The sequence below is a fragment of the Lepidochelys kempii genome, chromosome 17, assembly GCF_965140285.1.
Source record: "Lepidochelys kempii isolate rLepKem1 chromosome 17, rLepKem1.hap1, whole genome shotgun sequence".
NCBI lineage: Eukaryota > Metazoa > Chordata > Testudines > Cheloniidae > Lepidochelys > Lepidochelys kempii.
In genome coordinates this window covers 16715665-16738703 of record NC_136396.1, presented here as the reverse complement: position 1 = coordinate 16738703, position 23039 = coordinate 16715665, and the positions used below count along the sequence as shown (strand labels likewise).

The 23039-nt window shown below is 45.5% G+C and overlaps 1 protein-coding gene across 2 annotated transcripts in view; it reads right to left on the bottom strand.

Moving 5' to 3' along the window:
• MYBBP1A (MYB binding protein 1a) overlaps positions 1 to 20980 on the bottom strand; it is an 80869-nt gene extending 59889 nt beyond the window's left edge. Inside the window, exons 1-14 of one of the 2 annotated variants that reach the window (XM_073315348.2) lie at positions 20744 to 20980; positions 19950 to 20045; positions 18439 to 18522; positions 17986 to 18060; positions 17091 to 17198; positions 15467 to 15657; positions 14920 to 15087; positions 13667 to 13784; positions 7706 to 7995; positions 6633 to 6740; positions 5145 to 5270; positions 2891 to 3097; positions 1687 to 1795; positions 395 to 482 (exon numbers count right to left, since the gene is read on the bottom strand). In XM_073315348.2, the coding sequence (XP_073171449.2) occupies positions 395 to 482; positions 1687 to 1795; positions 2891 to 3097; positions 5145 to 5270; positions 6633 to 6740; positions 7706 to 7995; positions 13667 to 13784; positions 14920 to 15087; positions 15467 to 15657; positions 17091 to 17198; positions 17986 to 18060; positions 18439 to 18522; positions 19950 to 20045; positions 20744 to 20914 (1939 nt within the window). In that variant the 5' untranslated portion in view covers positions 20915 to 20980. The remainder of the gene's footprint in view (positions 1 to 394; positions 483 to 1686; positions 1796 to 2890; positions 3098 to 5144; positions 5271 to 6632; positions 6741 to 7705; positions 7996 to 13666; positions 13785 to 14919; positions 15088 to 15466; positions 15658 to 17090; positions 17199 to 17985; positions 18061 to 18438; positions 18523 to 19949; positions 20046 to 20743) is intronic. The other variant, XM_073315349.2, reaches the window with a different exon arrangement.
• Between the last annotated feature and the right edge of the window lie 2059 nt (positions 20981 to 23039).

Genomic DNA, 23039 nt, shown 5'->3' with positions numbered 1-23039 from the left:
GGGTGAAGGGAATTAGTCACATGGGGAGGTGGGTTTTGAGCACCTTTGAATGGGCACCATACACACCTGCTGGTGGGAGAGGACAACAAGCCGACCCCCAGCTGACAAGCTATGCTGATATGGATTGCAACCATCAGGGTGTTGCACCTAATATTTTTGTATGCTTGAGGAAGGGAAGAGACACACCCCACTCCCTCCTCCACCAAAATCAACACTCTCTGCAGAGGGCAGGACCTAGCTCCTGCTGGTTAGTAGCGCACTTCCTCTGGTTTTGTTTTAAGATGGGCTTTATATTTTGGTAGGCTCCCAGTGCTCTGGGCAATGGAAAACACATTAACAGAGTAAAGGATTGTTAATAAATTCCCCAAGTCTCTCTCTTTAAACTGGAACTCACCAGGCTTCTTCTTCTTGGATTTCTTGTCAAACGCCCTCTCAATGCAGTTCAGAAGGTCATTCAGAAGGTCTAGGGTTTCTGCCGGAGTCTGTTCGATGTAAAACACGAGCAGAGAGAGAAGACAGGCAGTGAATACCCTCTACCAATGCAAGTGCAATGAGAATGCAAGAAACGTACCCATCTCTGCTCCCGACTTCAGCACAATGTGCCACCATTAGGATGCTAGGCCCACAGACATGTTGGGATTGTCATTTCAACCATGTGGATATCGCAGGACAAAGGGCAGGAGTCAACAGGACTAGTTGGGAACCTACTGGACCCAGTGCTTCAGGGTTGTGCAGGCCTTCAGGAAAGTACCATGGAGAGTCGGGAGTTAAGTCCATGGGAAGGAAGGGATCTCAGCACTCAGAGGCAACTGCCCTACACTCCCCCCAAAAAAGGATTTTTGTATGTAGAACAATTCTGCATGGAGAGTGCAGTTTTAAAGCCCCTCACTTTCCAGTCATTAACTGCCAGAAAACGCTTTACTGGTCTTCTGTATATATAGTGCACGTGAACATTATATTATAGCTCAGACCAGGGATTCCAGTTCAAGCAGAACGTACAACTGAAGAGCCCACCTTGGCCGTCAGCACCAGGCCACCCCATAGCACACACCTGAGCTGGAGATGATGCAAAGCTGGCAGCTGGGGTGGCCAAGATGAGAAAGAGAGCGAGGATTTTCTGGTTGCTTTGTATTACCAGTAGCAGACATGATTCTTATTTTAACAAGATGCCAATCCCAAAGTGGAGGGTCTGAAAATAGCAGCACTTTGTACAATGTATTTTTGGATCCTCTTTATATTTTAAATGAGGACTCTGATGGACAGTCCAACGTGAGTCCTCCAACCCCCACTGTATTAATAACTTTGCATGTGTATAAATACCACTCACCAATGGAACTCCAAACATTTACAGACATTAATCAACCACCACAACACCCCAGAGAAGGCAGCAACATTATCCCATTTAGGAGCAAAGAAAGTATGCGACTTGCCACAGTCGCACAGCAAGTTGGAGGCTGAGCTGGGACTAGAAACCAGGATGCCAGCTCCCAATCACTCTTGCTCCCTACCTGATAGCCAAACGCATTTCCTTTGTTGGCTGAAAGCTCAATGCTTATGACCAGTGTTGGATTCTTGTCATATCTTGCCAAACACAAAGGAACCCTCAAACTGTTCCAGCCAGCGGTTGAAAAAGCCCAGCAGACATCAGCATGGTTTATATAGCTCAATGTGCACTACGGCTGTTACCTTGAACAGATGAATGCCCACTAAGAGCAGAAGGTGCTGGAAAGCAAAGATTTCCATACTGCGGGACTCCTTCTCTTTCTTCTGTAGGTTCTCCAGAGACTGCAGCATTCTGAAGAGACAAACAACGATGGGCCTTTCAGTGTTACAAGATAAAGTTCATGTAATCTCAAACAAGAGCAAGAGCTTCAGTTAACCTGTGCAGGGACCAGTAAGATCAACTGCACCACTTCAGATACTCAGAGGCAATTTTACTAGACCAGAATGACATCAAAGCATGTAGGAAAGGATCTGTCTTTGACTAACAATTGGCAGTAACAGAGGTCTTCGCTTTAATTCTCGCAATAGCACTCTCTGTATGGTTTCTAAATAACAATGTATTTAGGGCAAGGCATGGATTCCCAATAGACTTCAGCTGAATACACAGCAACAGCATACTTATTTAGAGGAGAATGAGTTCAGAAAAGAACAGTCAGATAGGGGCCAAAGGAACTGGCCTTCTAGGAAGAAAGATTAAAAGAGAAATCCAGCCTGGGAAAGCTAATGGCAGTGGGAAGTCACATGACCATCAACAAGTATCTGAAGGGAGGAAAGAGGAAGAGTTAGAGTTGATGCAAGGGAGTCTAGCTAGACGCAATGGGGTGAAGTTAAAGGGAAAACACAGGCCGGATTTCAGGCAGAATTCCACAGACTAACAAAACATTGAGTACGGGTCTCCAAAGGGAAGGAACAGAACCGCACTGCTTAGGACGGTTCAACCACACTGGACAAAGCAATAAAAAGCATAGTACAGAATAGGGAACAATCCTGCACTGGCCAAGTCACTAGACTAGGTGCCCTATCAGGGCTTATCCACTTCTAACATCTAGGATACACCCTCAGCAAACACTAAGCAGGCAGATACAGGCTGCTTCACCCAGAGTGGAGGAGATGCTTATTCAGTCAGGCAGCTTCCACTGTCTCATGTTACATACCCATCGGCCTAGACAAATCAGCTGATCTAGGATGATCTGACCCAAAAGCAGAGGCATAGCTCACAGTTTTAGAGACACCAACAGAAGGGACTGGGCAAACACACTCATGGAGCCCATTTTCCCCAAATCTCTTGCACTCTGCTAAGCAAGCCTCAATTTCCTGCATGCATCAGCCATTCCGAATGCCGTTCCTCATCCCCACAACTAGTCACCAGACTTCCCAAGCCTCTCACCGGTCCCAAGCAGCCCTCTGTTCAGCGGTGAAAGGAGTCACAGCCTTGACATGTTTCTCATGAGACAGGAGGACGCTGGCGTACTGGATAATGAGGTAGATCCACAGGTTCCTGTCTGCAGTCACACCGTGGATGTGCTTCTCCCTCAGGGCTGCAGCTTCTGCCGTGTCTCCCAGCACGGGCAGAGAGTTTAAAATCTGAAGCAAACTGAAAAGCAAGCAGACAGCAGAGAGAGACACATTAACATGGAGAAATGCTGCTGTTTTCATTAGTTTTACTGGATTATTATAGCATCAAGACACACTAATTATGGACTAGCGCCCCACTGAGCCTGATTTATTTCACCATCCGTTCCCAACACCACAATGGCTGGGATGAGTTAGAGGAACCGGTCTGAAAACACGGCTCACTCATTCTATTCCTTTCTGGGTAGCTCCACAGATTTATTTAATTTAACATCAGTTTGCAAGCTTTTTGCTTCCAGAGCCCAAAATGTAGCCACGGTTCACTTCTGTGGTCCCATTTGTACTACAGCTGAACCCCCCAACCAAAACCAGCTGCACTGTATAAACACAAAGTCAGAGGAGTCCCTGCCCTGAAGGACTTCCTGTCCTGTTTAAGTAGACTGTGGCAGGAAGCATGATCCCCATTTTACAGATAGAGAACTGGGGCACAGGGGAGATTAAGTACCTTGCCCAAGGTCATCAAGGGAGTCTGTGGCAGAGCTGGGAATTGAACCCAGATCTCCCAACTATCAGTCCAGTGTCTTATAACCACAAGGCCATCCTTCCCCAAACCCTTTATCCCACAACGCTTCACAGGATTCTTTGCAAAGTGACCGCTCCACTCATACTCCCCCCACCTCCTCCTCCCTTCTCCCAACCTCCAACAGAGGGGCACTTGAGCACCTGGCCTCTCAATCGCCTGACAGAAGAGCGTTAGCTGCAGCAATGTCCCTGAGATCAATACTCCATTTCTTTTGCCTAAGAACAGGCAGGGTCAGTGGAGCACCAATCAGCAGGTCCCCAAAACAACGCACTCCTGTTCATAGAAATGGGACAGCCGAAACTTGCCTATAACCAGGTGGTCAGATAAACCGATACTTATCTTAACCAACACGGGCTACAACTGGAACACACTGTGGATTCGGATAACTACGCTTTTGGGATCGAGGGAATCTGGATCACTGGAATTGTATTACACCACTGGCAGGCAACAGAGAGTAGCCACATGACCCTGCCAGGCTCTGCAGTGTCAAAACAAAACCCACCTCTCTGGAGTCCATAAATAGCGCTCCCCTCAGCCAGTTAATGGGAGCCAAACTGAAATTGGAGGAGAAAGGCAATCTGGCTTCACCTCAGCACAACACAGATACAATTTGAGTCAGTTATTGTTTTCAGAAGACGCTTAAGCATTTCTAGGAAGTTTTACCCAGGACCTCTAAGGAAAGGGCTTTCAGTGATAGCTGCACTGATGCACAAGCACACAACACTTCATGCAACGGAAGTGCAATAACCCCCGTCTCCTGCCACGCACCTGGTAGGGCCAGAAGTACCCAACGCAGGGACTGCCGTACTGCAGGGGAGGGGGCAATACGAGGTCCAGCCACATCCCTCTCGGACCCACAACTGTGCAGGGGAGACACCACACACACCCCCCCCCGGGGGCACTAGGACAAGGCAGTGCCTTCCCCCCACCCCAGAGAAGCCAGCCAGAGACTCCTCAGAAGCGGCCAAAGCTGGGACCTCAGGACATTCCAAGTCAAAATTCCAGAATGTTCTGGCTGTCAGAGCCCTGTGCTGATGGGCTGCTGGCGCCAACCCTCCCACTCCCTTCTCACCTCAGTTTCACTCTACACCTGTCCTATCCCCCTCCCCCGTCCCCTTTTTCCCCCCATTTAGCAGACACTCTCCTAAGTACCCCCTCCCCCCAAAAAATGGTGGAATGAACATGAGGTTTCCCACCATCACATTGTTCACTCTGCTTGTGTGTTCTACCCATTCCCCTACCCTGTGTTTGTCTTGTCTATTTAGACAATATTGCCCCATTGTTTCCTGGCACTTGGATTGTAAGTTCTTTGGGGGCAGAGACCATCTTTTTGTTCTGTGTTTGTACAGTACTTATCATGGGGTACTTGTCTTAGCACCTAGAAGCCCCAGCCATGGACAATACAAATAATAAATAATAATATGCTCCTTTTCTCTGGAAAGGAGATCAACTTCTAACATTAAATGCACGCAGGCAAAGTCCATACCTGAAAAACAAGTTTGCAGCTGTCGAGTGAGACTGTCCATCCAGAGGTACTGAGGGGCGGGTTTTCGTCTCTGGTATTTCAGAGGTTGGTTTCTGGGTCTCGAAGAAAGCATGGAAGAAGCAAAACCTAGAGAGGAGAAAGGAAGAGAGCAGAATGAAGAGTTGACTTGGGTTCTGTGTACCTGTACAAAGCAGCCTTTACAAAAAGCAAATTCAATATTGTAAACAGCATGTGCTTATCTAGCATTTCTCATGCAAGCATCTCCAAGCACTTCACAAATTTTAATTAGGCCTCATTAATTCTATAGGCACCCGACCCTGCCAGGTACTTGCAGTTAATGGAAGAGGAGGGTGCTCAGTACCTCAAAAAAGGCCTTTAACACCCTGCAACATCATTTTTATTACTACAATACTCATTTAGGAACAAAGATCTACTTTTTAAGGTAGTTAGGTGCTTGAAGATGCAGATAAGACACCTTAATACCTTTGGAAACTCTGGCCCAAAAGTTTAGGGGTATAATTTTCAAAGCACATATGAAGTGCCTAAGTAACCTAAGTCTTACTGAAAATCAATGGGAGTTAGGCTCCTTAGTGATTTTGGTGCTTTTGAAAATTCTACCCTAAGTGACAGGTTTCAGAGTGGTAGCCATGTTAGTCTGTATCAGCAAAAAGAACGAGGAGTGGCACCTTAGAAACTAACAAATTTATTTGAGCATAAGCTTTCGTGGGCTGAAACCCACTTCACTGGACGCATTTGCAGTGGAAAATACAATAGGAAGAGAGATAGATACACACACACACACACAGAGAACATGAAAAAATGGGTGTTGCCATACCAACTATAACGAGAGTAATCAGTTAAGGTGAGCTATTATCAGCAAGAGAAAAAAAACCTTTTGAAGTGATAATCAGGATGGCCCATTTCCAACAGTTGATGAGAAGGTGTGAGGAACAGTACAGGGAAAAAAAATAAGCATTGGGAAATAGTTTTACTTTGTGTAATGACCCATCCACTCCCAGTCCTTATCCCAGCCTAAGTTAATGGTGTCCAGTTTGCAGATTAATTCCAATTCAGCAGTTTCTCGTTGGAGTCTGTTTTTGAAGTTTTTCTGTTGTAGTATTGCGACTTTTAGGTCCGTAATCGAGTGACCAGGGAGACTGAAGTGGTCTCCGACTGGTTTTTGAATGTTGTAACTTTGAATGTCTTATACCTATAGCTCTATATCTCTCTCTCTCTATATATATATATATATATAATCTTCCTACTGTATTTTCCACTGCATGCATCCAATGAAGTCGGTTTCAGCCCACAAAAGCTTATGCTCAAATAAATTTGTTAGTCTCTAAGGTGCCACAAGTACTCCTTGTTCTTTTTACCGTAAGTGACTGGCCCAAGGTTGCTTGTCAGTTGCTTTAGTACCACTCCAGCCTTCTAGCAAGAATCACCCCACCCTTGGGTGACACTAAGTAGTCTTTAAATCCTTCTCACCTGACAATGTCTGTCACCAAATCCTCTTCCTTCTTCCCTTGACTGTCAATGATGCTGACTAGTCGGGCAATAATCCATTTTCTCAGCCGAACCACTCGGTGCTGGGTCCTTTCAATAAGCAAATGGATACAATTATAAAACAGAAGCTCAGACACTGCACTGGATAAGAAAACCCTGAAACAATGGGTGATGAGAATCTGAATACCGTGTAGACTTTTAGCAACTCAAAGCCCCTATATAGCTAGAAATCAGCTCAAATGCAGCATATACTGACACATATGCAGAAAGAAGTGACAGATGCATGTATAAAGCTACCTTTCCTAAGCGACCTACATTTGCTCTTCAGCTGGTATAAATGCACTTTATAAACAAATATGAACTCAGATCAATTCTGATCCAGTGAGCTTCTGTGTTCCACCAAAAACTGCTTCAAGAAAAGCAAGAATGTTCCTATGGTTGAAGATCTTTATTCACAAAGAGAGTACAACATACTGACATAGTGTGTTTAACCCGGGAAGATCACAAAATGCTTTACAAGCCTTTGCCCATGTCTGGGGTGAAGCATCATGCTGGCGTACCACACCACAGTAACAGTTAAGACAGACAGGACCCTATCCTTCACTTCATCTAAAATTGAGGGAGTGCAGTTGGAATTTTAAGTAAGCATTACCCAAACTATCATTTGACCGGTGCTCCAACTGTCACACAAAGTGCTGTAACACAACTGATCAGGACCTAAGTTTTACATCTCAGTTTGAAAAGACACTGAGCGACACAGTGCCCCGCTGGGTTAGTAGCACAGTAATGACTCAGTGAGAAAGACCACCTACACAGACTCCCCAATTTTCCCAGGAGGTTTTCCCAATAGGAAATTTCTATGGTTTCCCAGTAAGGATAAAGGGAACAGAAAACATGAGCTGCTCCTGACCTAGGACCAGCTAAAAGTGCCTTTGTGAATCAGCTGTTGTAGATGCCCCACATCTCCTCCAGGCCAACCGAACAGAGCTAAACATGGGAGGATGCATACAACATGCATCAGAGAGAGGAGGGAGCTGTGCTGTAAATACACTCACATATTTACTTTCTCCTGGTTCTGCTTCTGTCGGCTGGTGGTGAAATCTAAGCAGCAGTCAAACTCTGGCCTAAGAAACATCCTCTTGAGCCAGTCGACATATTTCAGCAATGCTACAGGCTGCAAGTGTTTCACCACCTTCCAGAAGCTGGGCACAACCGGATAGCCTTGATTGGTCAGAGTGGAGAAGCCAATCATCACTGCCCGCTGCTTCTCTGGATCATCACAGCCCTCTAGGAATGAGTTAACATAGGTTTCCATCTCCGGAGCGAACTTAAACCGGTCCGGAAGCTGAAAGGCACAGTCAATACAAGCAGGTTACGGCCCACCATATTGCATGATGGAGACGGAGAAATATGCACACTCAGTCATTGTACAAAACTGACTTTGCTCTGTACTTGCGCTTGGTACATCCTGGGTCTGAACATTCACCGGGGCAGTACCAATACACCAGATCCCCACAAGCCACTCACCCCTTCAGTGGTCAGGTCAGCCCTACGTGCTAGCTTGATCTATCAGATATCAGTATATCACGGAGTGCTGGACAATGAGCTCATCAGCTCCATTTTACAGATGGGGAAGCTGAGGCACAGGGAAGGGAAGTGACTTACACAAGGTCACCCATGAAGCTAGTGGCTGAGTCAAGAATAGAACCCAGGTCTCCTGGGGCCCAGTCCAGTGCTCTATCCACTAGACCAAACTGCCTCACCTACCAGCAATGGAGTCTTGCATGCTCTAACCTGCCACTGATCTTGGATTTCACCAAACCTTAATCTCAAACTGCAAGTAGCCCTCCCTCCCTCCCTGGTAGATCAGACACCACATGGACTGATATAGGTGAAGTCTTAAGAACCATCAGCTTGCAGTGTTGCCCAAAAAGTTTGTGAGAACTGCTTTAGCTTCCTTCAGTAGAAACACAGCACATATAAATATAGTCTGTTCTTCCAAATTCTCTGAAAGCTGTGCAAATCAAATGGTTCAAATGTTGAGTCTGGGAGCGTTGTTGACACTAGATCCCAGACCCAGACGCCGTACATGCTAGAATGACACAGACAGCAGTCTGCGAGGGTCAGAACTTTCAGGCCAGCATCACCAGATACATTTATTTATCCCATTTTCGTGATGGTCTTTTACAACCCACAGCGTTTCAACTATGCCGTACATTCATCCCTGCTCGCTCAACTGTGCTGTGAAGAGAATGAAAATATATCTGGAGAAAGCTTGAAGGGGAAAAGAATGGTGATTCCATTCCAACCATATAATGCAACTTTTCTAAGTGAATTAAACAAATTGTTTTATGAAATGTCAAGATCAATACGGTGAAATGAGGGAAGCTGGAGCAGTAATGAAATTTAAAGACTGAATTTTCCCCTAGACTAGAAAGCCAATAAATTTAACAGGTAATTAATCTGCAGCCACCTCCATTTGGCCATAAAACATATGCCTCAGAAAGAAAGGTCTGCAAAGCACAACTGAATAAGCTTACATTTGCATGCTATTGGTCAGCTCCTCCCACTGTCAGTATTGTCCAAAACCAGCAGAACCACCCTGAAAAATTTCATTAAAATGTGATTCTATGCTGAAAGTGGAGAAGCACCGGGATACAGGGGTTTCATGTTGGTTGTCTCTTGATTAAAGAGAATCAAATGTGGTGACTTTACAAGTAAAAAAATAAATATATATAATGGATTGATACGTTTTTAGGAACAGGCGAATCACCAAACGAGCAGTCAGTCTCCAATAACCTATACCGGTGACCTGGAGGAAAGTAAGAATCCAGCGGTAGTTTTCCAATAGCCAACCCTGCTAATTTAACCTGGGATTGGAAGCTCAAACTAGTAATAAAGGTGCTGGAGATTAAAATTAATTAGCATTTATTTCTATGCCTTCGAATTAGGCCTTCCATGTCACCTGTAGAATCCCATAGCCTCGTACAAGGATGACGGAACAGAATTTAGTAAACAAGTCTATTGATGCACAAAGAGAAACAGAATTCAGTCCACTCTCCCACAGCTGTCTTGGCTTTGCAGGGCTAACAGGAGCAAGATGTACTAAACCTGTCAATCTGCAGATATTAGAGAAAAAAAGCAAGAAGGTGCCATTGATACCCTCACTTGCAGACTTCAGCTGCTGCTGTGATACCAGCAATGGAAGCCTGGAACATTGGCTTGCCCCAGAAAAGAAAAGAGCAATGACTGCTGTGTCCACAGCAAAGGGCAACAGGATTCTGTTAGCCCACAGAGCCTAGCCAGCGCCATTTTTTGGTGAGTTCCCCTCAAAAAATGACTATTTTAGTTTTCTTGGAGCCAAAAGGGATGAATTTTACAGTGACTTTCCAAATGAAACTCAGACCTCAGCCCCAACCAGATTATTTACCAATTTTATGGTAAACTACTTAACACAGCAGTTCCCAAACTGTGGGTTCTGACCCAAATGGGGTCACGCCAGAAACAGACAGGGTCACAGCAATCGTGTGAGTATGTGTGCGCGCACGCATGCGCAAAGAGGACACTATTTTGCTCCGCACAGCGTGATCTCACGTGTCTGGTAGGTGAGAGGTCACAAAGCATGGAGGATGCCACTTTGGAGAGCAAAGTAGTGTCCTCCATGCGGTGTGACCTCGCACATACAGTTCTTGCGAAGCCTTGCTGGGTGGAGGACGCCATTTTGCGCTACAAAATGGCATCCTCCATGTGGCATTACCTCGCACATGGGCTCTCTGGGGTCCTAAGAGGAAATAATTAATTAAAACAGGATCGTGCCAGTGAAAAGTTTGGGAACCCCTGACTTACCAGCATCCGTGACACTTTTATACCTTGTCTTCAAATGTGTTTGTACAGCACCCAGCACAATGGGACCCTGGTCCTAATGGGGGCCTCTGGGCACTAGCCCACCACGAAAAATAAAAAAACTATAAGGATTAAGGATGGGATTTTCAAAAGTTCTCAGCATTGTCTTAACTCCACTCCCATCAAAGTCAATGCAGGCAATTTTTGGTGAGTCAATGCAGCAGGGCAGAAAAGGTGGGGGAGTTGCACTGTATGTAAGAGAGCAGTATGACTGCTCAGAGCTCAAGTATGAAACTGCAGAAAAACCTGAGATTCTCTGGATTAAGTTTAGAAGTGTGAGCAACAAGGGTGATGTCGTGGTGGGAGTCTGCTATAGACCACTGGATCAGAGGGATGAGGTAGACAAGGCTTTCTTCCAGCAACTCACAGAAGTTACTAGATCGCATGCCCTGGTTCTCATGGGAGACTTCAATCACCCTGATATCTGCTGGGAGAGCAATACAGCGGTGCACAGACAATCCAGGAAGTTTTTGGACAATTTCCTGGTGCAAGTACTGGAGGAACCAACTAGGGGCAGAGCTCTTCTTGATCTGCTGCTCACAAACGGGGAAGAATTAGTAGGGGAAGCAAAAGTGGATGGGAACCTGGGAGGCGGTGACCATGAGATGGTCAAGTTCAGCATCCTGACACAAGGAAAGCAGCAGAATACGGACCCTGGACTTCAGAAAAGCAGACTTTGACTCCCTCAGGGAGCTGATGGGCAAGATCCCCTGGGAGAATAACATGAGGGGGAAACGAGTCCAGGAGAGCTGGCTGTATTTTAAAGAATCCTTATTGAGGTTACAGGGACAAACCATCCCAATGTGTAGAAAGAATAGTAAATATGGCAGGTGACTGGCTTGGCTTAACAGTGAAATCCTTGCTGATCTTAAATACAAAAAAGAAGCTTACAAGAAGTGGAAGATTGGACAAATGACCACGGATGAGTATAAAAATATTGCTCATGCATGCAGGAGTGAAATCAGGAAGGCCAAATCACACCTGGAGTTGCAGCTAGCAAGAGATGTTAAGAGTAACAAGAAGGGTTTCTTCAGGTATGTTAGCAACAAGAAGAAAGTCAAGGAAAGTGTGAGCCCCTTACTAAATGAGGGTGGCAACCTAGTGACAGAGGATGTGGAAAAAGCTAATGTACTCAATGCTTTTTTTGCCTCTGCCTTCACGAACAAGGTCAGCTCCCAGACTACTGCACTGGGCAGCACAGCATGGGGAGGAGGTGACCAGCCCTCTGTGGAGAAAGAAGTGGTTCGGGACTATTTAGAAAAGCTGGATGTGCACAAGTCCATGGGGCCGGATGCGTTGCATCCGAGAGTACTAAAGGAGTTGGCGGATGTGATTGCAGAGCCATTGACCATTATCTTTGAAAACTCATGGCGATCGGGGGAGGTCCCGGACGACGGGAAAAAGGGTAATGTAGTGCCCACCTTTAAAAAAGAAGGATCCTGGGAACTACAGGCCAGTCAGCCTCACCTAAGTCCCCGAAAAAATCATGGAGCAGGTCCTCAAGGAATCAATTCTGAAGCACTTAGAGGAGAGGAAAGTGATCAGGAACAGTCAGCATGGATTCACCAAGGGCAAGTCATGCCTGACTAATCTAATTGCCTTCTATGACGAGATAACTGGCTCTGTGGATGAAGGGAAAGCAGTGGACGTGTTGTTCCCTGACTTTAGCAAAGCTTTTGACACGGTCTCCCACAGTATTCTTGCCAGCAAGTTAAAGAAGTATGGGCTGGAGGAATGGACTATAAGGTGGATAGAAAGCTGGCTAGATTGTCGGGCTCAACGGATAGCGATCAATGGCTCCATGTCTAGTTGGCAGCCGGTATCAAGCGGAGTGCCCCAAGGGTCGGTCCTGGGGCCAGTTTTGTTCAATATCTTCATAAATGATCTGGAGGATGGTGTGGATTGCACTCTCAGCAAGTTTGCAGATGACACTAAACTGGGAGGAGAGGTAGATACATTGGAGGGTAGGGATAGGATACAGAAGAACCTAGACAAATTGGAGGATTGGGCCAAAAGAAATCTGATGAAGTTCAACAAGGACAAGTGCAGAGTCCTGCACTTAGGATGGAAGAATCCAATGCACCGCTACAGACTAGAGACCAAATGGCTAGGCAGCAGTTCTGCAGAAAAGGACCTAGGGGTTACAGTGGACGAGAAGCTGGATATGAGTCAACAGTGTGCCCTTGTTGCCAAGAAGGCCAATGGCATTTTGGAATGTATAAGTAGGGGCGCATTGCCAGCAGATCGAGGGACGTGATCATTCCCCTCTATTCGACACTGGTGAGGCCTCATCTGGAGTACTGTGTCCAGTTTTGGGCCCCACACTACAAGAAGGATGTGGAAAAATTGGAAAGAGTCCAGCGCAAGGCAACAAAAATGATTAGGGGACTGGAACACATGACTTATGAGGAGAGGCTGAGGGAACTGGGGATGTTTAGTCTACGGAAGAGAAGAATGAGGGGGGATTTGATAGCTGCTTTCAACTACCTGAAAGGGGGTTCCAAAGAGGATGGCTCTAGACTGTTCTCAGTGGTAGCAGATGACAGAACAAGGAGTAATGGTCTCAAGTTGCAGTGGGGGAGATTTAGGTTGGATATTAGGAAAAACTTTTTCACTAGGAGGGTGGTGAAACACTGGAATGCGTTACCTAGGGAGGTGGTGGAATCTCCTTCCTTAGAAGTTTTTAAGGTCAGGCTTGACAAAGCCCTGGCTGGGATAATTAATTGGGGATCGGTCCTGCTTTGAGCAGGGGGTTGGACTAGATGACCTCCTGAGGTCCCTTCCAACCCTGATATTCTATGATTCTATGAATGGGGATTCTATCCCGACGTCAATAAAAAGAGTTAGGCAATTGCTGACTCCTTTTGAAAAATCTCAGCCTAAAATAATAGCAGTTGAGGAATAAGACCAGAAACTAACACACAATGAAGATAAAGAACAATCCAAATTCAGCCCATAATGACCAATATACCTACAGCGAATACTGCCTTAAACAACACAAGGTCTAACAATACTGTAATGCGATATTTGAAAATGGCTGTATCAGGTAGGGTTTGCTCTTGAGTTTGGGGTCTTTAGCATGGGTTGCATCATATCCTCACAGGGATGCCTACCTGAGCCGATACCACATGATCCCCATAGTGCCGCATCACTTCCCCTCGGAGAACAATCTGTAGCTGGTCCAGAGACAAGAGTGGGAGAGCGCTGCCCAGCAACCGATAGCACATGTAACTGAGTGGAAAGAGAACAGATTCCCTCAGGGAAGGACACAGTAGTACCACCACACACAAGGACAGGGCAGAGAAAGAAAACCATCTGTGTGTGCTTCACAGAGATGTAAAGAAATGGACAGCAGTCAAGACTACAGGGACACTACCAGCCTAGCACTCTAAGGTGGGCAGATTTTGTAAAAGAACGGCACTTCAGAGCATAAAATGAGCATTCACCCATCTATCCTGATGCTGATTTGAGCACCAAAATACAAGATTTGGGCAGCTCCTGTTGGAAAATGGCCTCTTTTTTTCCCTGAAGCTTGCATGCAGCAAGTTAACAAAATCCCTTAGCAACAGGCCAAGGAAATAGTGTTTGACTCTGGATTCGAGTCAGGTTTCAGGGAGCAGGTTTGTGAACAAACCCAGGTTCAGATTAAACAGTGCCAAAAAACCACTCACAAGATTTTGGCTCCAATCTCAATAGCATCAATCTCAATATAGCAGATGACTGATGAGCTTTGTTCTTGAAAATATTTTGGTATCTTACCCTAAAAACTTGCTAAAACAGTTAACTCTTGCCGTCTCAACCACCTTCATGTTAGAAATGGAAACAACAGATATTTTTTAGTTCTGTGTCAAATCCAAATCGGGAGTTCATACGGTCTAAGGATTTGAATTCAGCTCATGGTAACAACACAAAGGGGAATGGACACAAATTTCAGGATCTGGCCCACCTCCAAATCTCACATTAAGACAGACACTGTTATAATTCTTAAAATGACCAGATTTCAGTGTCAGTAGTTTCAGGTTGTACATCTGCCCTTAAGTTCTTCTGCCAGTTTCCATGGTCCTCACAATCACATATGCCTAATTTTTGTCCCAGTTATTAAGAACAGGAAACATCATCACACTTCAAGCAGTATTTCCTAGATTGCAGCAAAGCTGCTTCTTCAGTTTGTCACAATTAGATCTGGGTTTAAAAAAATATATAAATAAAAAACCCGACAGATTTTTCGTGAGAAATTCCCCCCCCCACCTCCCTTTTTTTTTTTTTAGTCAGGTTTTAGTCACCATACAGCAGCAGAATTCATGTTCGGATAGGAAGCAGAAGAGTAGATTATATTAAGAACAATGAATGACATTTTAAAACAAACCTATTAGGACCCGACTTTTCCTTAAGCAGCCCATTCTCTACAGCTTCTTTCCAGAAGAGTTCAAAGGCGCCTTCCTTCACAGACACTCGTAGCAAGTCCAGCCCGACACGTGGAAGATTCCTATCCTTCTTCTCAGACCTGGCAGCAGTTTTCAAAACCTTCACGAGCCTTGAGAGAAAAGCAACCACAGGAGGATAGGAAATCTGAACTATCCAGTCAGGAACGAACTTTCTGAAGGCAAAATCCCTTCCTCTAACCACCTTCTGGAATGGACAGACAACTGCACGGAAACTAACAAGTTATCTGCGGCCACGGCCTCTAAAGATGAGCAACTGATCTGAATATTGGGAGCAGCACTCTCTGCCAGTCTGGAGATGCCCAAGAATAAACATCAACCCCAGCAGCAGCTCCATACCATGTCTCCCATTACATTCAATGGAAATGCAAGCATCCAGCACCCCTAGGCATCAGAGCCCAATTAGGTTTCTCATTTACATTCAGGAAGTTGGGAGACTTGGCATCTTTACACCCTTCTCCTACAGCTCACCTGGGAATGTTCTCCATGGTTACGATGGCAGATGAGCCTAGGAGTATCTTCAGCTTATCGGGTTTCAGAACCCCAGGAAATTTCTGTATGCCCACGAGCAGGAGGTGCAGCTGCTCCGGGGTGCTGAAGGCCGAAGTGAGGTCAGCCTGTAGGGCGCTGAACAGGACTTCCTCAAACACAGCTTCAGGAATCTACACAGCAATGCAATTGAGAAGCAACACAGCAAGTGATACCGGCTCTATACATAGTTATTGAATAGTATAACTATATGAGGTAAAGGGGTGGGTTTTTTTAAATCCCCTAGAGCGGATGCAGTTGTAGCAGTACAAAGGTGCCTTATACCCAGTATGGCATATTCTCCTTCCTATACAGAAATAGCTATATTGACCGACTACACCATTATACCAATATAGTTGTACTAGGGGTGTTGTACTAGTGTAATTATACTGGTATAGTTAAAGGGGTACAAAGTTTGTGCTTAAACAGGCCCTAAGAGACAAGACTGCACAACATCAAAAGCCAAGGTGGATCTGATAGGAAAAGGGATATCAACCCTTTTCCTTCACTTTTATAAGACACAGATTCTGACCTAAAAATACCTTAGGGATCCATCATCGATTGCAGCAAAGACTGTATATTTTTGGCACCTTATAAAAACTTTATTTTTACTGATGAAACAAACAAACAGAAACCCCAAAACCTCAGGACAATATTGGACCCAAATTTATCAATGGGTACAAAAGGTTATAAGGATGTACAAGAGACACACATGCCAACAGGAAGAAAGCGTGCTGTAATTAGTTTGCTACAGTAAAACCTAAAGGTAAACCAAGAATGGGGCCCAGATGGTTTCTGTCCTAAGAGCTTTATTTCATGGCTGTAATTGCAAACTTCCTGCTGCATTTTGATTCTTCTCTCTTTCAGTGCTATACAGCCATGATTTGTTTGTATGATTTCTTAAATACAAATCCATTTTAAAATGGTGTTGTTCATCTCCATGGGATCTTCCTGGCTGAATATTTTGAACACTTTAATACGTTTTGGAATAAACTGGATAGATGCTTTTGAAATAAAAAAGAAACTCCATTGTTGAAGAACCTACAAAGTATCTGAATCTGCCACAAATCAGGAGCATGGCAAGCATACAAAAAAACCTTATATCAAAATTGCTAGACCAAGAACATTCTTACATCAAAAGGTTGGTAAACTTAGAGTTAAGGTTGATAGTCTGCATAGTCTACCCACAGAAACCATACAGAGCACAGAAATATGCATATAAACCATTCTACACTCTTTTTATGCTAAATCCTCAGTTCCCCTTATCATCACCTACCTCTCCTCCAGCCCCAACAATCTACACATATCCACCCCTATCCTGAGCAACCAACACCGAGCAACACATGGAGACTTATACTGCTGCACCAATTTTATGGACAATAAGCTTCCCCTATTCTGACTTGCCCACATGACAGTTTTCAGGACCACCAACCATTTGGTGCAACACCCAGTGAAGTCAATAGAAAGACTCCTTTGACATCAGTGGAGCTGGTTCAGACCCAGCCTAAGGAAAAAAACAAAGACCACAAACAAAAAGTTCCGCTATTCAGGTGCCAGGTCTTCATACCTCCGAGAGGATGTCAACGAGCGTTTTCCTGGGGAGATCTCGGAGGTGGGCATGGTGCTGGGCCAAGCTCTGCAGAAGTCGTACACACTCCAGGAGGGCCTTTTTGTCCTAGAAATTAAAACAAGAAAAAAGTAAACGGTACACAACCACGGTTAAGCTCATGGCTCCATTATTAACTCCTAATGGATATGCTGAATCTTACGATTATTAATAATAAACCGACCCAATTGCTTCCTGATGCGTAAGTCAGATCTTCCCGATACAGCATTCCCTGTGTGTGACTGACACGTGATAACCTTTCTTCTGGAAAGGAATTGTTCTACCTCCTCTGTCCCTCTATCTACGGACAGTTTTTATATGGTTACCATATTATCTCTGTCCTCTCTCACTCTCTCCCCATCCTTCCCTTCCCCTCTCCACCCCCACCCTCCCCAGTTTTCACATCAAAGGTGATTGGATCTGATAAGAAAATCCAGAAAATGTGTAGAAAAGTTGACGCTGCTGATTTCCAGCTGTATACAACAAATTTGAACGAAACAAAGCTTGGGATTTTAGCAGCAGGTACCAGCTATCTAAGGTACTTGTCTGGCCACCATCACCATAATAACTGAGCACCTTGCAACCTTAAATGTATTTATCCTCATGACACCCCCGTGGGAGAGAGACATGCTATTACCTCCATTTGTAAAATGGGGAACTGAAGCACAGAGACTAACTGATCTGCCCACAGTCACACAGGAAGCATATGGCAGAGCAAGAAATTGATTTGAACCTGCGATTCCTAAGTCCACAGGCTAAAGTCCTAACCAATGGACCATCCCTTCTCTCTAGGTCTTGTTCCACATTTGGGACAGCACCAGGTCAATTGCTCATGAACAAGCAACATCCATGTTACCTTTGCAAGACGACCAGACTGGAACAGAGCCAGTACCCCAAAAAAGTTTCCAAAGGCAGCATTTCTAAAGAGTTTCTGAAAAGAAGAAAATCAACACTGTAGCCCAACAATTCAAAATGCAAAAACAGGTAGATCTCATGTTCAACAACAGCTCCCACTGCAGGTGAAAACTGCCCAGAAGCAGGCAGGGAGAGTCAACCTTGAATATCCTTCCATGCAAAAGGTGCTGTGCTGCCCTCAATTCACATATGCAAACCTCTTCAATGGAAGCGGTACACGCACATCGAGGTCCTGTGACAACATGGGTAATTACAGATTCTGGCAGACAAATAGAATCATGTACCTTAAAAGGGGCCCCAAAGCAAGGGTGATCGAGGTAATCAATACTCACTGAGGAACACGGAGGATTTACAACTACTGTCTGGTGTTGCTATGAGCACAAGGCGGACGTACCTTTTTTACTCTCTCAAGGTTGTGTTTTTCTTTTATCTGCTGCAGGACAGTATGCAGTGGAATTTCTTCAAAAAATTGCAAAACCTGGATATCAGGACCAACATGAGACAGAGATTAAACTCCAGGAGAAAATGCTCTCACAACATCCATATTTATCTTCAACAACTATAGACTGAACGAAGAATTAGAACCAAACTCTCTGATTCTTTCTACCAACCTTAGACCCAGTCTACAGTTAAAAGTTTCCCTGCACAGCTATGTTGGTTAGGGGTGCCATTTTTAAAAATTGTATTTTATTTTCAAATGACATGGCTTTGCTGGGAAAAGCCATAGCGTGCACACCATTTTTCAAGTATAACTGTCTACAGTAGAGCACAAAATATGCTTTGACCTCAAGAGGTGGTCCTTCTGGGTCAGAACAGAGACCTGCTAGCAAGGGGGTGCATGAAAGAGAACAGTCTTCATTACCCATACTGTACCTGTTCCGAAGGAAGGGTACTTCAGTCTTCAGAGGTCAAACAGACTGGCACCAAACATGAGCAGACTGGCTTTGATTTTTAAATGTTTTCAGTTTTTTCAATCAGTTCCAGAGGCCAACTTGTTTTGAAGCCTGGTCTGCTGCGACACTCCATGTGCGTGAACAGCCCAGGAGCGGGGGTTCTCACAGCAGAGCAGGGTAAGGCTGGCTCCCGGAGTTAAGGATTGGAGAGGTTTTGCATTATTCTATGTCAGCGAGGGGTTTGATTTTTTTTTAAAAAAACCAATAGTTACACCAGTCCTACCCTTATACCAGCACAATAGCGTCCGCATTAAAGGTGCCCAATGTAGGTACAGAAGAGCCCCTGTTTTATGAACTATTTGTGGATTGATGAGTTCATAAAAACTAAAAAAGTTCATAACACTGAAGATCTCAAAATGACTGTGGGTATGGTGTGAAAGTTAATGCATTAATCGTCCAATACCAGTGTACGCAAAGAATGGTAACAAATTTATACAGCATGCTTGATTTTTCTTTGTGAGTACTGCATCTCTTTGTCACCCACTCTCTCATCTTTTCCAACCTGTATAGCTGCTTGGCCATCAGCTAAAGAACTGAACTCTCGTTCAGCGGCACAAAAACGGTTCATATAATTAGTTGTTCGTAAGATTGATGTTCAGGAAATCGTAGTCCTGCCATAGAACACATTCCCCTTACCTTATGGGAAAAAGCTAAACCAGCATCAGTGTGTCCACACTCCATGTGGAGTGGGGTAGGACTACTTTCCCATATCAGTGTAGCTAAAGCAGTATGTGTTTAGACCAGGCCTACAAGAGTTCACTCTGAGATGCAAGAACTCTTCCCAAGACTCCTGTGCATCCAGATATTAACCAATCAGAACTCCCAAGTATTTAAACAAAAAATAAGCACCATGCTTTAACCAAGCCAAGTTAGAACTATTTCGTTACCAACATACCCATCGATGCATACTCTGAAATCCATAGAGAGTGCGCTCCCATGGGAAAATACCAACCTGAGCTAGTGCCAGACTGAAACCGGGACGGGCTGCCTCTCGAGTTGCTCCCAGTCCTTCTATCAATCGTTTTAGAGTATATTTCAGCTCATCTTCCTAAAAAATTATGTTTTAAAAAACACAGTACATTTAGGAATGCTTCCCTACAATAAGGAAAATCATAAGGATGTACTGCTAGTCAATACATAAATACTGTCTGACCACTTCTCCCAACTGGGCTCATGACTGTCAGTTACAAAGAATACCCAGTTCTACAAATGCACCTCACCGCCCTAATTCAGATTAGCCAGGCCCAAGCATATATCCCTGCGACTGTATCAAACCCTTGGTCTGCTCAGGGATTTAACCCGGGGAAAGGGACACTGATTGGTACCAGACCAGGGAACAACTGCACTGTAACCAGATCCTCTACTTCACAGCTGTAGAAGGTAGGGATGGGATTATGCACCCACTCACCTCAACCAAAACACTGCTCCGGATCTAGCTCCAATCGCAGCAGCCCCCCGAGAGCCTAGACCCAAGTTTAACCTTTCCACCCCCTCCTGAACCCAACCAGCCCCCTGGGACGCTGGGCCCCAATTCCCTTCCCATCTCTCTGGGCCCGATTCTCCCCCCAACCATGTGGGAACCTGGACTCCCCCCCGCAGCGCCCGATTCCCTTCGCTCCCCCACCTCCCTTCCGCCCCACACCCCGGGACTCCACTCCCGCCTACAGCTGCCCCGAGGGCTCTGGACTCCCCCCGAAACTCCCACGGCGGCCCCGGCCCCCCTCCTCCAGGCTCCGTCGCTCTGACCTGCCCGCGGGCCCGCAGGTACCGCAGGAGGCTCTCGGTGGCCGCCAGGCGAACCTCCTGCTGGGGCTTGGCGATGTCCCAGAAAAAGTCCAGGAACTGCCGGTTCTGCTGCAGGACCCCCCGCGGGCCGGAGCGGGCCGGGGCTGGAAGCGGGGCCGGGGCCGCCTCCATAACGCGACCGCGGCGGCGGCTGGCGCTGCTGGGACCCACGCTGCAGCTCCACGTGGGCTCCCGGGGCCAGCCCCTTCCGGGCTCGCCCCAGCAGCCGCCCCCCGCTGCGTGCAGCCCGTGCCCTGGCCTCCGGGGAAGGCGGCCCAGCCCTGGGAACTGGGGCGGAGTCTTTGGCTGTGTTGGTCGCTGAGACGGTGCCCCTTGAAGTTCCCCTGCTGGACTTAGGGTCTCCAGTCACAACAGCAGAGAGGCCCCGGCAGCAGGGTCCCAGCAACGGGGCTGCTCTCGCCAGACCTGCCTTCCGTCTGACTCCGGAGTAGCGAGCCACGGCCACCGCTCTGGGAAGTCACTTCACACGTGCCAACTGGTCCCCCAGCCTACAAGGTCCTGCATGGCCCCGGCGCAGGGGGCACTGGGCAGCTCGCAGGGCCAAGCCTGTCAGAAAATAGTGGAGTCTCTCTCTTTTTTTTTTTTAGCAAAATACTTATTATTTTCCCACTGAGTCCATCCAAAAATCTCTAGCCTCGTGTACTTAAACTGAGCGACCAGCTCATGAAGTATCCATTTATAGGTTTCAAATATTGGCAGGTATCATATTTTAAGGAAAGGAGGACTTGTGGCACCTTAGAGACTAACACATTTATTTGAGCATAAGCTTTCGTGAGCTACAGCTCACTTCATCGGACGCTCACGAAAGCTCATGCTCAAATAAATGTGTTAGTCTCTAAGGTGCCACAAGTACTCCTTTTGTTTTGCGGATACAGACTAACACGGCTGCTACTCTGAAACCATATTTTAAGGAGTCCTTTAAAGTCTCTCCCTCTTGGAAATGAAAGGTTCTGCTGTGGGCCCTTCAGTAGAAAATGTTTAAAATCTCACTGATTATTGATTTAGCACTCCCCCCAATCCCTTCATTTAAATTGTCTTACACATGCAGAATCTAGACCTCAAGAAGGGGCAAATGCCCCCGGCTCCACACTTGGGGAGGTGCTGCACTTTGGGGTAACCTGTGCTGTCAGGTGACTATCTTGTCCCTCTTCCCCATGGGCCTTTGTGTCCTTCAGTATTCACAATCCCCCACCCATATCGCCATGTCTGAAGATTCCCCCATAATTTTTAGACTGAGTGACTTGCCCGGTTTAAATTCATGAGCAATCTGTCAAGTGATTGTAAGTTTGTACACAGCTTTGAAGATGAAAAGTTCTATGTAATGTGCTAAGTATTGTTATTACTAGTTATAGGCAGGGAGAGGAGCTCACAGGCTATCATGAGAGATCTAGGAAAGGGTCCCCTTGGCAGAAAAGTTGGACAGGACCCTGTAAAACTTAAAGCCAACTCTCATAGCTTGAGATAGGCCTCACACAGGAAGACGGGCCAAAAAACTCACAGCAGAGAACTGAAAATCAAGAACTAGTGATGTGAGATCAACTCATTTCTTTTTAACATGTATTGCTTAAATTTTCTAGAATCACATGATCTCCATGTCACAAAACTCCACAGAGCGACCGGTGTCGAAGTCTGAAACACACATACATGCACAAAGTAGGATCTTCCTATTGGCAGCTAACTCAGACTCTATGAACAGGAACCATCTCTCCTGACCTAAATTTTAACATGAGATTCTCTAAAACTGGCTGCTGTGTGAATATGGATGCTGAGAAAGCTCACCTCTTAAATGCTTTTGAAATATGACAGCCTGGTTTTGTCTGGGTCAGACATTAGCCATACTGATGCAATCAATCAGACTGTGGAAAAAATCAATGTCTTGTAGTTCAATAATAAAAACCCGAAGAGCAGCTCAATAAAATAAAACAAATAAATAATGCAGAGGATATACCTTTAAAGATATTAGAAGTTTCTCAGCAAGAATCCATTATCTTCCCTCTCAACGGTACCACAAAGAACCAGGATAGGTTCCCACCCAAGATGCTATTTATAAGGAAGAACTGTCCAATAAATGTGTGGTGTAGTTTTTCCTTTTAAAATCTCTTCTCATATCCGATCTGTTACAAGTATATAGAGAAAACAGAACAGTATCTGGAATGTTAAATAACTACTTTTTATTATGCTATTAGTGATAGCTAGACAATCTGTTGTCAACTTAAAGGCATCCTGACAGATTCAT